Source organism: Lepidochelys kempii, chromosome 1, assembly GCF_965140285.1.
Source record: "Lepidochelys kempii isolate rLepKem1 chromosome 1, rLepKem1.hap1, whole genome shotgun sequence".
Lineage (NCBI taxonomy): Eukaryota > Metazoa > Chordata > Testudines > Cheloniidae > Lepidochelys > Lepidochelys kempii.
Window position 1 is genome coordinate 63,669,411 of NC_136380.1, and position 17,347 is coordinate 63,686,757.

Sequence of the window (17,347 nt, forward strand, 5' to 3'; positions counted from 1 at the left end):
ATAGCACTGTGTGCCAGTTGGACAAAAATATTCTGAATTTCGTGCCATACACAGTGAGAGTATAATAGAAAGTCTTCATATATGGTCTTCAGTGGTTTGTTTATCTCTGAAAAAAAATTCTGTCATAAATGGTGTTCTGTACTTACAGAAAATAGTTGAAGTTCTTTCTTGAGCTTGCCATTTAACTGGTATTTTTCTCATCACCAGGTCCTTCACTGGAAGATATAGGTCTCAACTTTTGTTAATAACTCAGGCATTGAAATTAAGACTTCTTGGGTAGAATTCCTCATTAAAGTAACATTGGTTGAGATAACTGTAAAAACTAAGGCAATTAAATACTAGATTTTTGTTCTCTTTTGAATTCCCGAATAGGCTAATCCATGACAGAGAACTGACCCTTTATGATGGCACCAGATTACTAAGAGAAGATAGGTATCAAAGTTTAAAAGACGAACTGCAGCTCTCCGATAAGGAACTACAACAGAGGTAATTTGTTAGACGCTAACATGGTATTCAAAGTAGTTTGTATGTGATTCAGGTTGTAAAGAGTCTTCTATTTTATTGCTTGATGTTACTAAGGTTTCTTGCAAGATGCTTGTTTTTTAAATCAGTAATAGAATCTGTTTTTAATACTGCTATCCTCAGTACTTTTTGTGTTAGCATGAGAAGAAAAATCTTAAAAGAGAAACTTAGAGCACTTAAAATATCCTAGCTGAAAGAAACAATATAAATACATAAAAGTTTAGACACATAAGGTATGTCTACACAGCAAAGAAAAATCTGCAGCTGGCCTATGCCAGCCAACTCCGGCTCACAGAGCTCAGGCTGCAGGGCTGTATTATTGCTGTGTAGACTGCCAGGCTTAGGTTGGAGCCCTAGACTCTAGGACCCTGTGGGGTAGGAAGGTCCCAGAGCTTGGGTTCCAGCCCAAGCCCAAATGTCTACACAGCAGTGAAACACCCCCGCTGTCTGAGCACCATGAGCCCAAGTTGGCTGGACTGGGCCAGCTGAAGGTTCTTCTTTGCTGTGTAGACATATGCATGGATGCACTGCATTGTTTTGAAGCATTTTATTAAGAGACATTGAGAGTTAAACAAAAAAAAGTTGAATGTTATAATTATTTCTTCCAATAGATTAGCTAGAAAACTGGTATGTAATTTAGAATTAACATGAGGCAGGAAATCCTAAGGATGGGTTGGTGCCTGTCATGCTTATTCTTCTTGCTTTTTGACTTCCAGTTGTCTGCTAGAAATATTCTCTGTGTTGAAATATTTCAAGTCCTTTGATCGCCAGACAGATACACAGTCATTGTACTGACTGATTTCAGTTAATTGCCAGGATTCTATTTTGTATTACTCAAAACAAATATAATTTAATATGTAATAATATCTTCCATAAATTCTGAAGAGATGAAACTGTTATTCTTAGATGACACTACAGTTTAAATAATGTGGTTTTTATACTACTAATATTGTGATAAATAAAAATTCTTGTTTTACAGGGACCAAGAGCAATAGCTGATTTTTACAATATACAAGTCATTATGGTTTGCCTCTAATTAGAACAGAGTCTTGTGCAGGAAAATAAACATGAGGGATTGTATGTCAACTATATAATGGGTACAATTGCATGGGTCTTTTGTATAATATAATATTTGGATTCTGAAGTAAAATACAAAAAAGCTTCTATTCTTCTCTATATTTCCTTATAACTTTTACCTCAATAATAAGGTGACTCTCTGTAGTAAATTAGGTGAAATAAAACACGTCTTCTGTACTGGGAAAGTAAGTTGATACTACTTTTCTTGGTTGTCCAGTTAGAGCCTGCACTATATGAATGTTAAAACTGAATTCCTATTTTTAATGAAACCTGTTTGGTCAGTTGATATAAGACATGGGAGAACAGACTCCAACCAGTGATCCAAAACTTTTGCAAAAATTCTCAAATTAATTGAGGAGATTGGATGATATGGGGCAAATTCCTTAGGGTTTTCCCTTTTTAAGAATGAAAAGAATGGAGGCATTTTTAGACCTTTAGACCTTTAAACCTTTAGAGGCACTCAATCGGAATGCCCGAAGGGTCGGTCCTGGGGCTGGTTTTGTTAAAAATCTTCATTAACTATCTGGAGGATGGCGTGGACTGTACCCTCAGCAAGTTTGCAGATGACACTAAATTGGGAGGAGTGGTAGATATGCTGGAGGGTCGGGATAGGATACAAAGGGACCTAGATAAATTAGAGGATTGAGCCAAAAGAAATCTGATGAGGTTCAACAAGGACAAGTGCAGAGTCCTGCACTTAGGACGGAAGAATCCCATGCACTGCTACAAACTAGGGACCGAATGGCTCGGCAGCAGTTCTGCAGAAAAGGACCTAGGGGTTACACTGGATGAGAAGCTGGATATGAGTCAACAGTGTGCCCTTGTTGCCAAGAAGGCTAACGGCATTTTGGGCTGTATAAGTAGGGGCATTGCCAGCAGATCGATGGACGTGATCATTCCCCTCTATTCGACATTGGTGAGGCCTCATCTGGAGTACTGTGTCCAGTTTTGGGCCCCACACTACAAGAAGGATGTGGAAAAATTGGAAAGCATCCAGCGGAGGGCAACAAAAATGATTAGGGGACTGAAACACACGACTTTTGTGGAGAGGCTGAGGGAACTGGGATTGTTTAGTCTGCAGAAGAGAAGAATGAGGGGGGATTTGATAGCTGCTTTTAACTACCGGAAAGGGGGTTCCAAAGAGGATGGATCTAGACTGTTCTCAGCGGTAGCAGATGACAGAACAAGGAGTAATGGTGTCAAGTTGCAGTGGGGGAGGTTTAGGTTGGATATTAGGAAAAACAGTTCCACTAGGAGGGTGGTGAAGCACTGGAATGTGTTAGCTAGGGAGGTGGTGGAATCTCCTTCTTTAGAAGTTTTTAAGGTCAGACTTGACAAAGCCCTGGCTGGGATGATTTAGTTTTTAGCAGGGGATTGGTCCTGCTTTGAACAGGGGGTTGGACTAGATGACCTCCTGAGGTCCCTTCCAACCCTGATATTCTATGAATTGTAGAAGGTATCCTCTTCTAAAGAAGCAAGAAACATTTTAACAAATCTTTCAAGTGATCTTTCCATCTGTAAAAGGATTAATAGTAAAGTAAACGTAATGGGAAAGATTATACCTGCATTCTTTTAGTTAGTTTAATTAACCACTAACATATTTTTTAAATCTGGGCACGTATTCAATAATAGGAACACAGATGCTCACCCAGAGTAAATCTGTGGTATTTTAGATACTGTATAACCCAACGCTTAATGAAAATTTCCAAAGCTGATAAGATGATTCTTCTGACAGAATAACAGCTGCTTTATTTTAACATCACTTTATTTTATTTTTAGAGGGGAGGGTGGAGGAGAAAGGAGAATTACACAGGCTGTATTATGACCCAGAGAAATTACATGTGTTCCTGAGAGTTGAACATTTTTAATTAAGAAGAGGTAGAATTTGAAGGATTGAGTGGGGGTGGTGGCATGTTATTTGTTTAGTTTACAAAAATCAAATGAAATAATATTACAGTGACTTCTGGTTTTTTAAGCTAAAAATCATAGTTTTATTCTTGAATTAAAATTTTTGGAGGATGTATGTTAAAGCTGATAACTTCTCTAAGCGCTAATAAAATATATTTCTGACTCAAAAGATCTTACACGTGCCATCAGTTACATTTTCGCTTGATGTTCCACCACGTTACTACTTCCATAGTCTGCACTAATTTTTTTAAACAAGGTTTACACGCCACGCAGGTGGGTGGCATGACAAGAGCTCAAGCAGCTGATTTGCGGTTCTGGGGATGGAGGATACTCATTGGCCAGTTGAAGGCCTTTTATCTATGAGCTAGCTAGCCGCCTGCATTGCAAATTGTTTCTACTGGCCTTCTCTTTAGCCAGTTGTGCTGTGTTATTACTAAACAGTCCAGGTACAATGGCATCAGGTCACATGGGGAAATTTTATTTTGTAGATTATGGATAATGGGAGAAGAAATCTATGCTGGCGATGAGGAAGGGACTTAAAAAGACTCTCTAGGTATAGAGAAATTGTTGCTGCACAGTATTAGCTATTAATAGAATTGTATGATTCACTATGTTGAATTAGTTCTGCGTGAAGAAATGCAGTTACTTAAAATTGATTCAGAATGTATATCCAGGCTTTTTGTGTAGAATTTTCCTACATAAGCATTTGCTGAGGCAGATATTGTGAAGGTGGCATTCCATAACTATAAATACAGTTGGAAGACATAGGGCAAAGCACTAGCTTCTCTATGAAACAGTATTTTAACCTGTTCAGATGGTTTTTTGTTTTGTTTTGTTTTTAGACTTTTCCACATATTAAGCATTTACTATAGTAAACAGGCAGCTAGTAGAGAAAAATATAGAAATGTTTATATAATCAGATTTGCTTCAAAAGCTGAAAGGAGCCGATTATAATGCATGGGTGGGTATTCTTAACACCCTTAAGGCAGTGAATTACTGTCCATGTGAGTAGGCTGAAAGAGAGCACATACAGCATATGAGACAAATATAAGCAATGTGGCAGAAGGTGAATTTTGTAGACAATAGAAGCTCCAATATGTTAAATTTTAACTGAATATATTCACCACCCTTTAGTTCTGAGTTGTTTATTTTCACTTCTTTTTGTTTGGTCATTCAGTTTTAGTGTGTTTGAACATATACTAAAGCAGTCAGTTAATTAAAAAACACAATAATCCAAGCCAGTGTGTTATACTTTGCAAAAAAGGAAACAGATGCTTGATAACTTTTGATTCTGGCAGGGATAAGTGATGGAATATTTGAAAAGATGCAGCATAGTTTTTCCCTTTAATTTAAATATATGTCCTCTATCTTAAACACCTTTAAATTATAGTTATTGTTAAATTTTGTTGTCAATACGTGAATTACATAAATATTTCATATGCAAACACCTGACCTTCTGACACACAATTATACTCTTGTGTGGCGATAATAATTTGTAAACGATCGCCACTCCTACATTTGTTCTCATTTTGTTTGCAGTAGTAAATGATGGTTTGTGAAACTGGAGAAGAGGAAAAGACAAATAAATGAAAAGTTTATGTGCGGCAGCAAGGGAATGCTCTTTGTGTGCCAAAGACAAGAAATCAGTCTTTAGCATTGTACTGGTGAGGCTGCATTCTCTGTTTGACCTTCAGTGAGGTTATTTTCTGTAAGGGCTTATCTACACTTATGGGGGGATCGATGAGTGGCGATTAATGAATTGGCAGTCTATTTAGTGGGTCTAGTGAAGACCTGCTAAATTGATCGCAGATTGCTTTCCTGTCGACTCCTGTACTCTACTGGATCGAGAAGAGTAGGAGGAGCATCTCCCGTCGACATCGCATAGTGTGGACTCCACAGTAAATAGGTCTAAGTTACGTCAATTTGAGTTATGCTATTCACGTAACTCAAATTGTGTAGCTTGGATCAAATTTCCCCTGTAGTGTAGACAAGTCCTAAGATTCTTCTTACCCCTGGGTGGAGCGAAATAGGGTCTGATGATCTCCCCTACTTGTCTGACCTACAGATTGAACAGGCAAGAGGAAAGGATGAAGATGTCTGGTACTCAACATTAATAAAGTATTGCCAGTCCCTCCAGCCAATTTTATTCTAGGTCTTAGTGTGTTAGGCTTTGCAGTTACTTACATGGCTTCTGTCTGCAGAGTGATCAAATATGGCATAGACTTAATAAACATAGCTCCACAAAGAAACAGTGGCTATGATTGTTTCGAGCCTGATCCTGCAGGGTACTGAACAACCTCATCTCCAGTTGACATTGGATGGAGGATTCTCTCCAGCTTGCAGGATTAAGCCCTTTTAAAAATAATAATTAAATATTTGGCTTTACATTTTCAAGAGATTGAACAAACATTAATCCAAACAACACCCTTGTGAAGCAGATGAATGTTGTTCCCATTTACAAACTGGGAAACTGAAACAGATGTTGCACTGGGCCACAGAGCAAATGATGGAGAGGAGAATATACCAGTAAAGTGCTCAGCAGATTAGTTAATGAGAACAAAAAGAGAAATGCATTTGTAGATAGCTTTCCAACGTGCAGTAGCTTTTACTGTTGGAAAGCTTTCCTCAACGAATAGCTGGTTTATTAAAAATTCCTTTGCCAGGGAAATTTTCTATTTGTAAGTTATTAAAATATGCAGTTCAAAAATTCAAAGATTTTTTTGGAATACTGTTGCTGGTAGCGAATTCAGAAATAATGGATTCAATCCTCAGATGTACTCTTTATCCCTGAGAGGAGCGGGGGGCAATGAGGGTGCTGTTTGTGTCTCCCCACTCCTGATCTTTGACTCATCTGGGGGCTTGTTTCTCAGAACGGTTCAAAACTGTGCCCAACTGGCCATACCCATATGGGGGGTTGCCATAGTGCACTTTGTTCTGGCTGTGTTACCCATCTCATTCACTCCCTGCCACATGCCAGAATGGCCCCAGCTGCATTGGGGGAATCCCCAGCTGAGGACAGCTGGCTGCATTTTGGATCCTTTATGACATAGAAGCATTGCAGAAGGACCAGAGCCAGGATCAGGAGTGAGCTTAATGTATGTTGAATATTTTTATTACTAATGAAAAAAAGAGGTTAATCGAAAATTAAACATGCCTTCTCCTATCTTCAAAACAGTTTCTCCTATAATAAGGTTGGTCACTGTTCCCTGACCTTTTCTGTGCGTAGAGATAATGACATACCCATTGGTTCCTATTCACATGATGATTTCAGACATTTCCTTCTATTTTTATCAACCTGGGTGTAGCTTCTAGGCTTCTGACTTTAGGCTGAGAGTAACCGATGCCATCCACTTTGTTTGCTTTGATTTGGGAGTCTGATACAGCGCAGCATATTCAGGAAACAGTTTTTCAAGGGTGTTCACTGTATATGCTTTTCTGTATCAGATTCGTTGTATATACCAGATCTGCCTGCTAAGCTGTTATACATTGTGTAATTTAAATTGAAGGGTCAAATTCTACCTTCGGTTACACCCATAATTTCCCCCCAAAGAATAACCAAAGATGGAATTGGGGCCAAAATATTCTAATTTCAAACAGAATTATATGCAAAGTAGCATATGACAACAGGCAGGAGAAATATAAATGATTGCATTACAATTTTCTCATTTTTGAATACTAAAGTATTTGTCTGGAATTGTAATTGAGGTGTTGAGTAAATATTGCATGCCATATTGCAATATCCAACTAATTTACATCTGAGTTGCTATTATTTACTTGTATAAACAGTTGCACCTGGAAACCGCAAGTGAAATCAGCGTCACATTATGCTAGGCACTGTATAGAAACATATTAAAAGACAGTCCCTGCCCTGAAGATCTTATAATCTAAATAGAAAAGAGAGACAATGGATGGGAGATAGTATCATCCCCATTTTACAGATGGGGATCTGAGACACAGAGAGTTTTAAATGATTTGCTCTAAGTCACACAGGAAGTCAGTCTGTGAATTAAACCCAGATCCTCCCCAAGTTCCGGTCTAGTGTCTTAACTACAAAATTATCTTTCCTGTCTGTCTAATTGAGTAGAAAAAGTTACCCATTGTTGCTGCTTCAAAAGATATTGCCGCCCCCCAGATCTGTCTTTTAGTAATACTGTTTTAGGTGATACTCTTGGAGAATGTTTCAAAACCATCACATTTGTAAATTTTGTCTATTTCATACATACAAAAAAAGTAAACAAATGGTAGCATGGTTACGGGTATTTGCTCAACTTGAAGCATGCAGGTCATGCTGTAGATGAAGCCAAAACTTGGGTAACCTTGTAGGCATTACAACTTACGAGAGATATATTTTGTTTTTTACATTGCTAGTTACATTATGCAATTTTTGTCAGTTTTGATTTTTTTTCATTGTGAATGTCCTGAATATAAATTGTGGCTGTGGCTTAATACAGTAATTCACTTGAAGACTGATTGTACCTCAGGTGGAGTTTGTAAGTTCAGATTTTTTATTTGCTGCTTCTACCAGGTAATGCATTTAAAAAAATATTTTCTTGCAGGTCCATCTTTTCTATCCATTCCTCGTTCAGAATAGTTGCCCTGGCCGAGCCTCCTGTCATAGGAAGTAGCACAAAGCAATGGTTAGGCTCAGAGTTTCTAACTCTGTTTCTGTTCCATAATGTTAAATCCTTCACCAGGAATGAAGAAATTCAAGTTATTAAAGAAATGGTAAGCACTTGCAATGGTTTGGCCAGTTATTAATATTGGTTCCTATTTAAAATGCTGAATATGATTATGAACTGGAATATTTTAATATACCATAGATACTCCCTTTTCTTATATGATGTGAAATCCTTTCACACAGCCTAAGTGACTCCTTGATTTTTTAAGTCTAGGGTATCTTCTACTGTAATTAGTATAAATTCGTCTTGGTAGTTTTCTATTACAGTATATTTTCATATTTTGTGACGCAGTTATTCCTTTTTGGTTATTTGAAATAAATGTATATGCAGTACCTACATGCAGGCTGTGTTTATGTAGGTGCATACATGTGTGTTATATAAATTACATATGCACACATGAAATATATATCAAATACTTTTTTTGTCTTTTAAACAGATTCCAAATGTGCCCATGGTTGCTGTGGAACAGTTGTTATCGTTAACACACAAGCTTCGGGAGACAAATGACCCCACAGTGAGTCTAGTTTTTCAGATTTGTGTTCTACTTGTTGTCATTATATGTGTAGCTGTTTTTAGAGTCAGGATTTTATCTCTACTCAACAAAGGAATTATTTTCTCCAGCAATGTGAGGATGCTTCCTTATTTCCTTACGTTCTTGCCTTATGCTGACCTATCTTGACCAGTGGAGGCTGGATTGAGCTCATTCTGGAGCCAATTCCTTCACTTCTTGTATGGACACAGGAGCAGAGTGTTCTGCCAGCATGGTATTCGTAGACCCTGCCTGCATGGGATTTGAGAAACCAGCCTTGGAAATCCAACACTGGTTTCTTGTGCTATATACATGTGGCACCTTTTTTATTTTTAATATACTCATTTAGGACCTGATTAAGCAAAGCACTGAAGCATGTACATAATTTTAAGCATGAAGTCATGCAGTATTATAACATGTACATCGTAGTCAATATGATTTAAGCAAATGCATAAAAGAGGAATGGGATTTAAAAGCACGTGCTTGATAGGGATGGACTAAAGCATATGCTTAAATTGTTTACTGAATTTATTTAAAATCGCCTCCCCTTAACAAATACTGTTATGTGTCATACAGTGCTTTAGTAATTGTAAGTTTGATACTTGGATTTGTTTTGGGATTACTTGGGCAGGGAGGACTATCTAACCATTAGAAAATGCAGACAGGGAGGTAGGGAGATGGGGAAAAGAGGAAAGTGCTCAGAACTGTTAGTAGTATTACTGTGGTAGGCAGTTCTACTAAAGCAGTAATGTAAAAAAAAAATTACTACTGGCACAAAAACTGCAGAACTCTTTTAAAACTGATACAGTCAAGACTCAGTTTTAAAAATTAATTTCAATGGCAACTAAAATAGTGAATTGATGTTTTACTTTTTGCAGTAAAAAGTTTCAAACATTTTTATTGGAGCCACCCAACATGAGTGTATAGGTGTGCACATGTAACTTGTGTTAGGTTAGGTTATATACAGTAATCTACTTTCCTCAACTCTCAGGAGGTTAGCACCAGTAATAGTTTCCCACCATGTTACTGTTTAGATTTTTGATTGACTGCATTCCAGGAAGAAATAAAGTGCACTGTCCACATCTTAGCGGACAGCAATTTTGTTTCACATGAGATGAAGTATTTGTAGTCCATTAGTAACCAAGGACGACATTAGAAATAAATCTTTTAAAATCAGCAGGCCTGGATAATTTCCACCCAAGAGTCCTAAAAAAGGTGACCTGAGGAGATTTCTGACCTGCTATTGTTCATGTTTAATAACTCTTGGAATGCTGAGGAAATTCCCCAAGACTGGAAAAATGTTAATGTTGGGCCAGTATTCAAACAGGGCAAGTGGGATGACCTGGGTAAGTATAGGCCAGACATCAATCCTAGGCAAAATAATGGAAAAGCTGATACAGAATTCAGTTAATAAAGACCTGAAGGATGGGATTATAATTAGGGACAGTGAACATGGTTTTATGGAAAAATAGGTCTATCAGAAAAAGCTCATTTCATTCTTTGATGAGATTACAACTTTGATTAAGTAAAGTGCGGCGAGGTAAGATACTTAGATGTTTTTATCAGGTGTTTGAGTTAATACCATATGACATTTTGATTAAAAAATTTCCATTATACAATGTCAATAAAGCAAACACTAAATGGATTAAGAACTGCCTAAATGACAGGTCTCAAAAAAAAGGAGTTGTTTGTGGGGGAATCATCACTGAAGAGGGGCCTATATACTAAGCCCACAGCTACTCAGTTTTTTTACCAGTGGTCTGGAAGCATATATAGCATTGTGGCTGATAAGAAAGGTTGGCAGAATGATAAATAATGGTGAAGACAAGGTGGTCATACAGAATGTTGTGAATTGCTTGGCCAGCTGGGCCCATTCAAACAAAATGTATTTAATATAGCTCGAGCCTTACCAAATTCATGGCCTTGAAAAATATTTCACGGAGCATGAAATCTGGTCTCTTGTGTGCTTTTACCTACACTACAAATTTCACAGGGGAGGCCTGCATTTCTCAAATTGGGGGTGCTGACCCAAAAGGGAGCTGTGGGGGGTGTGTGTCACAAGGTTATTTTAGGGGGGGTTGTGATTTTACCACCCTTACTTCTGCACTGCCTTTAGAGCTGGGCAGCTGGAGAGCGGTGGCTGCTGACTGAGGGCACAGCTCTGCAGGTAACAGTGCAGAGGTAAGGGTGGCAATAAATTGGTTAGTCTCTAAGGTGCCACAAGTACTCCTTTTCTTTTTGCGGGTACAGACTAACACGGCTGCTACTCTGGAAAAAAAAATACCATACTATGTGATCCTCACTTCTGTGCTGCTGCCTTCAGAGCTGGGTGGCCAGCCAGCTGCTGACTGATGGCCGAGCTCTGCAGGCAGCAGTGCAGAAGTAAGAGTCGCAATACCATACCTTGCCATCCTTACTTCTGCGTTGTTGCTGGCAGCGGTTCTGCCTTCAGAGATGGGTTCTCGGCCAGCAGTCACCGCTTTCCAGCTGCCCAGCTCTGAAGGCAGTGCTGCCATGTGCAGCAGCACAGAAGTAAGGGTAGCAGTACCGCACCCCCCCCCCCAACAATAACCTTGCAACCACCCCACAACTCCTTTTTGGGTCAGGACCCCTACAATTACAACACTGTGAAATTTCAGATTTAAATAGTTGAATTCATGAAATTTATTATTTTAAAAATCCTATGACCGTGAAATTGACCAAAATGGACCGTGAATTTGGTAGGGCCAAATCAAGCGAGTAGAAAAGTTCATCTACTTGGGCAGCACCTGTCACAGTTCAGGGCAATTGCACGTGTATTTCTGCCCTGTGGTCCAGCAAGGTTCCCAGCACCTCAACCATCACCTCTTCGGGCTGGAGACCCACATCTCTATCACTCCTAACCAAGATTTTTCCAGACTTCACAGTTCCCTGTCTACACTGTGAGTTTCCCAGCAAGACAGACTGCCTAAGCAGGCCTGCTTTGCTTTCTCCTCAAAAGCTATAAACAGCATAATTGCCCACAGTTATAGTTTCAAAACAGCTCTTTCTACACAAGCATATTTATTCTTAAGGTGATAGAATTACAGAGCAAACATATTAAAAACAATAAAAGAACCTACACACATTCTAATAACTTAGGCAGGATCTCCCCTATCCCCCCAACTCCAGCAAGGGCTGTCGCAGGTGATCAGTCCTTCATATCCCACCTAGGGAATTTTCTGCGGTTACAAGTTCAAAACAGGTGTTAGTTTAGAACAAGTACATAGCCTGCACCAATCAGCCTGTTTCTTTGTACATCTTGTGCCTTTGATCTTGTCCTCATGTAATAGGTGATCGGCAGACAGTAGCTCTCTCCTCAGGGCATATCTTCAAAAGGCTGGGATTTTGCATATCTGGGTGGTGGTATATTTACATTTACTAGAGCAGTGGTTCCCATACTTGTTCCACCGCTTGTGCAGGGAAAGCCCCTGGTGGGCCAGGCTGGTTTGTTTACCTGCTGCGTCCGCAGGTTCGGCCGATCGTGGCTCCCAGTGGCCGCGATTCGCTGCTCCAGGCCAGTGGGAGGTGCTGGGAGCGGCGCGGGCCGAGGGATGTACTGGCTACTGCTTCCAGCAGCTCCCCTTGGCCTGGAGAAGCGAACCGCGGCCACTGGGAGCCGCGATTGGCTGAACCTGCGGATGCAGCAGGTAAACAAACCGGCCCAGCCCACCAGGGGCTTTCCCTGCACAAGCGGTGGAACAAGTTTGGGAGCCACTGTCCTAGAGATTTCTTGAGAAACCCACCTAATTTTGTTTGTCTCTAAAGTTCATTCATGTCTGGCACATGGTTTAAAATAGTTTGTTGAAGCTCATAACACTTCCCAGGGTTTAAGTTGGTCATTGGGTACATCCCTCCACCCTTCCCCCCGACATTACATACAATTTCACAATAATACATAAAGTTTGCATTTTTAATACAATGAAATCCAAAGATATTTAACCTTAACACAATAAGGATTTTCAAGGTTATTGCAGAAAATTGTCGTACCTGTCAGAGTAACTTACTGGCCAATGGAGAGCTCAAAAAGGAAGTGACATCAAGGATAGGAAAAGCATTCACAGCATGTACTAAACTTAACAACGTAGGGAAATCAAATATATATAGCATCAAAACAAAACTGAGAATTTTCAGTTCAAACATAATCTCATTGATAACATACAGCTGTGAGAGTTGGAGATCTACTAAAACTATACACCTTCAAAAAATAAGTGCCTAAGAAAGATTCTGGTCATTGGTTGAAACGATTTCCTTACAAACAAAGAGATCCGAGAAATCATGAACCAGCAGCTTGTTTCCACCAGCATCAGATGGATGTGCTGGACATGTTTGGGGCATGTATTCCAGATGACAACACACAGACTCCCACTTGAAGCTGTCAAGTGGAAACCAAGTGGTGTGAGGAAACGAGTACCCCCAAGAGAAACCATGACAAAGAATTCTTAGGGAGGGCAGAACAGTTGATCTCAACACCATATAGCAGATGGAAGCAGTAGCAAATGACATAGAGGAGTGGAAGAGACTAGTGTCCACCGGGAGGGCCAATATCAGTGCAGGAAGGATGGAGGGGACTCGAATTAATGACTGAGAAGAGCCACAAAAATGATTTGAGGGCTCCCTTATGGCGTGAGACTTAGCTCAATTTATTAAGCTTATTAGAAAGAAGATTGAGAGGTGACTTGATTAGTGTATAAGTACACTCATGGAAGAAAATAGAGGGTACTAAAGTGCCCTTTAGTTTAGCAGAGAAAGGCATGGCAAGAACCAGTGACTGGAAGCTGAAAGCCAGACACATTCAAATTGGAAATGTGACACACATTTTTAACAATGCAGATGATTAAGCACTGGAACAAATTACCAAGGGAAGTGGTGGATTCTCCGTCTGTTGATATCTGCTAATTAAGACTGGATACCTTTCTGGAAATTATGCTTTAACCAAACACAACTAAGGCTTTAGTCAAACACAAGTAATTAGGCTCAATAGTTGGCAACTGGATGCAACTTAATGGCCTGTGATATACAGGAGGTCAGACTGGATGATGTAATAGTACTTTCTGGCCTTAAACTGTATGAATCTATGAATGAATAAAAGGAAGTGAACCCGATACTTATTTATGTATTTATTGCATTATTGGCATGTATGTGGTTCTTTAACAATATATATTACAAAAGGGAATGTATTTGTTTGTAAAGTGTTTGGTGTCTGAACAGAGCGATTAAAAAAAGGGTCTCTCTAACATCCATAGCATTGTGAAATATCCAGAGAAAGTGTATGCTATAAGACAAATGATTCACTGTTGGAAGATACCTGTAGATCAGTATGATATCCGATGTGCATATATGTATATAAAATAATCATACACATCACAGGTTGGGCGATATATATATCTATCTATCTCATATATATATATAAAAAAATAGCATGCCCGTGCTGTGCGTTGACCTGTGTGTTTCACGTCAGTGGTTCCCTTTATTACTTTCAAATTATCAAAATGAAACATTTTGATTGACCCAAACCAAATTATTTTTGTGACTTTTGGTTCACGAACATTTTTGAGATTTTTGATTTTTTCATTTCAATTTGAGATGGGAAAAATTTCTGAAATCTCAAAAATTTTCACGAGAGGAAAACCTTTTCCTGCCCAGCTCTACTATTTAATAACAGTCCATTTTGTAAATGGACCCAGCAGAGACTCAAGAATGAATGGGCTTGGATCTTGAACTGTTATCTTGATTCTTCAGGTGGCCTCACTCAAGCAGAGTTTAGAAACGTTGGCAGGACGGTGTGGAGAAGCTTGTATTTTTGTCACCCATGCTATGTACTCATTTTGTGGATTCATAAATTAGGCCAAAGGATACCATTATGATCATCTAATCTTTACTGTTGCATAACACAGCACGCAGAATTTTATCTGATACCTTGTGGTTGAACGAAAGGATTTATTTTAGAAAGATCTCCAGTTTTGATATAAAGACTTCAATTTGTTCCAATAGTTAATTTAACCTCATTGTAAAATTTGCATCTTATTTCTAATTTAAATTTTTCTGACTTCAACTGTTAGACCTTTGCAAACATTATTGTCTTTGCTGCTAGATTCAAGAACCCATTAGTAGTTTGGTCACCATAGCTACTTCTGTCAGGGTCTGAAAAAACTACACCCCTGACCAGCATAGCTGTGCTGACCTAGCCCAACACAGACACAGCTATGTTGACGGGAGAATGCTTTTGTCAACATAGCTGCTGCTGTTAGCAGAGGTGGTATTTCTACACCAATGGAAAAACCTCTGCCATTGGTGTAGGCTGTGTCTACATTACGGGATTATGCCATTATGGATTATGCCATTATTATACGTTATGGATTATAGCTATACCAGTATATTCTCCGTAGTGTAGACATACCCTCAGGTGAATCGGATACCTTCTTCCTGTGTAATTACAGATTGCAATCAAGTAGTCTCTTAATCCTCTCTCTCTCTTTGATTAAATTAAATAGATTGAGCTCCTTTAGTGCTCATTATAAGGCACATTTTCCAGACTGTGAATCATTTTGATAGCTCTTTTTGAATTGTCTCCAACTTTCAATATCCATTTGAATATGTGGACACCAGAACACAAAAACGGCCCTACTGGGTCAGACCAAAGGTCCATCTAGCCCAGTATCCTGTCTTCCGACAGTGGCCAATACCAGGTGCTTCAGAGGGAATGAACAGAACAGGTAACCATCAAGTGATCCATCGCCTGTTGCCCATTCCCAGTTTCTGGCAAACAGAGGCTAAGGACACCATCCCTGCCCATCCTGGCTAATAGCCACTGATGGACCTATCCTCCATAAATTTATCTAGTTCTTTTTTGAACCCTGTTGTAATCTTGACCTTTACAATGTCCTCTGGCAAAGAGTTCCATAGATTGTTCCACAAATACTTCCTTTTTGTTTGTTTTAAACCTCCTGCCTATTAATTTCTTTTGGTGACTCCTAGTTCTTGTGTTATGAGAAGGAATAAATAACACTTCCTGAATTACTTTCTCCACACCAGTCATGATTTTATAGATCTTGATTGTATTCCCCTTAATCCATCTTTATTCCAAGATGAAAAGTCCCAGTCTTATAAATCTCTCCTCATATGTAAGCTGGTCCATACCCCTAATAATTTTTGATGCCCTGTTCTGTATCTTTTCCAATTCCAATCCATCTTTTTGAGATGGGGTGATCAGATCTACACACAGTATTCAAGATGTGGGCATACCATGGATTTATATAGTGGCAATATGATATTTTCTGTTTTATAATCTATCCCTTCCCAAATGATTCCCAACATTCTGTTGGCTTTTTTGACTGCTGCCGTCCCTTGAGTGGATGTTTTCATAAAACTATCTACAGTGAATCCAAAGATCTTTCTTGAGTGGAAACAGCTAATTTAGACCCCATCGTTTCATATGTATAGTTGGGATAATGTTTTCCAATGTGCATTACTTTGCATTTATGACAGGTTTCAGAGTAGCAGCCGTGTTAGTCTGTATTCGCAAAAAGAAAAAGAGTACTTGTGGCACCTTAGAGACTAACACATTTATTTGAGCATAAGCTACATCCGATGAAGTGAGCTGTAGCTCACGAAAGCTTATGCTCAAATAAATGTGTTAGTCTCTAAGGTGCCTCAAGTCCTTCTTTTCTTTTTGCATTTATGAACATTGAATTTCATCTGCCATTTTGTTGCTCAGTCACCCAGTTTTGTGAGTGTTCAAGTAATGCCCTGGACAGTACTGTAATACAATCTCCCTATTCTTGCCCATTATTCCCTTGTTTATACATCAAGGATTATGCTATCTCTTTTTGCTCTTTCACATGGGGAGCTCATATTCAGCTGGTAATAAATAGAAGACTTCGATTTCCAGGATGTCAATTCTGTTACAAATGCTAAATTCATTGAAAAATAATGGACATGAGGTGATCTGAAATCAGGATACAGTATCTCTAATATATGCAGAGGCATGTCATATATGTTGAGGCAGTGCCATACAGTACTGCAGGAAACTTTCAGATAAATCAGCTTTAACACAAATAATTTAATTTTCACTTTTTTGTCTTTTTGCTGTAATTCCTAATAATATTAATAAATAATAATAATTAATAATATAATGTTAACACATCTTATATAGAACACAAATCAATGAAATCATAATGCTGACATTTTGATGACATAATTATTTCCATGGTAATAGATTCCTGCCACAAACACGGAATTCTGACCTGTGAAGGATTAAGTGGTGCAAACTGGGATATGAGGACGAAAGCACCTGTTTAAGACAAAAAATTTTAAATAATTGCTTTCAATGTAAATAGTTTTTTTCCAGGTTTGTTCCAGTTTAAATCCAAGAGGACTATTAATAAAATTACCTTTTATTTTTGGCAGGCACAGTCACTGGCATCATCTTTGTCCACACGACAGCTATTACGAATTTGTCGTCGGCTATCACAGTATCCAGATGAGAGTCTCTACCATGCTGTCAATAAAGCCTGTCTTTCCAGGTAGCCATACTAATTTTACTGTGAAAGTTTAAGGTTCAAAGAAACAATTGCTAATATGATAAAAAGATGGCTTAAATTTTTTTAAAGGA

The 17,347-nt window shown here is 38.7% G+C and overlaps 1 protein-coding gene across 4 annotated transcripts in view; it reads left to right on the forward strand.

Annotated features, from left to right (window-relative positions):
* The window catches only part of VWA8 (von Willebrand factor A domain containing 8), a 290,052-nt gene that overhangs the window by 95,568 nt on the left and 177,137 nt on the right, over positions 1-17,347 (forward strand). For all 4 annotated transcript variants that reach the window (XR_012159153.2, XM_073345760.2, XM_073345743.2 and 1 more), the window contains 4 exons: positions 373-486; positions 8,064-8,232; positions 8,623-8,700; positions 17,143-17,258. Coding sequence is in view for 3 of the 4 variants with exons in the window: in XM_073345760.2 (XP_073201861.2) it covers positions 373-486; positions 8,064-8,232; positions 8,623-8,700; positions 17,143-17,258 (477 nt within the window). In the remaining variant the exon portion in view is untranslated. The remainder of the gene's footprint in view (positions 1-372; positions 487-8,063; positions 8,233-8,622; positions 8,701-17,142; positions 17,259-17,347) is intronic.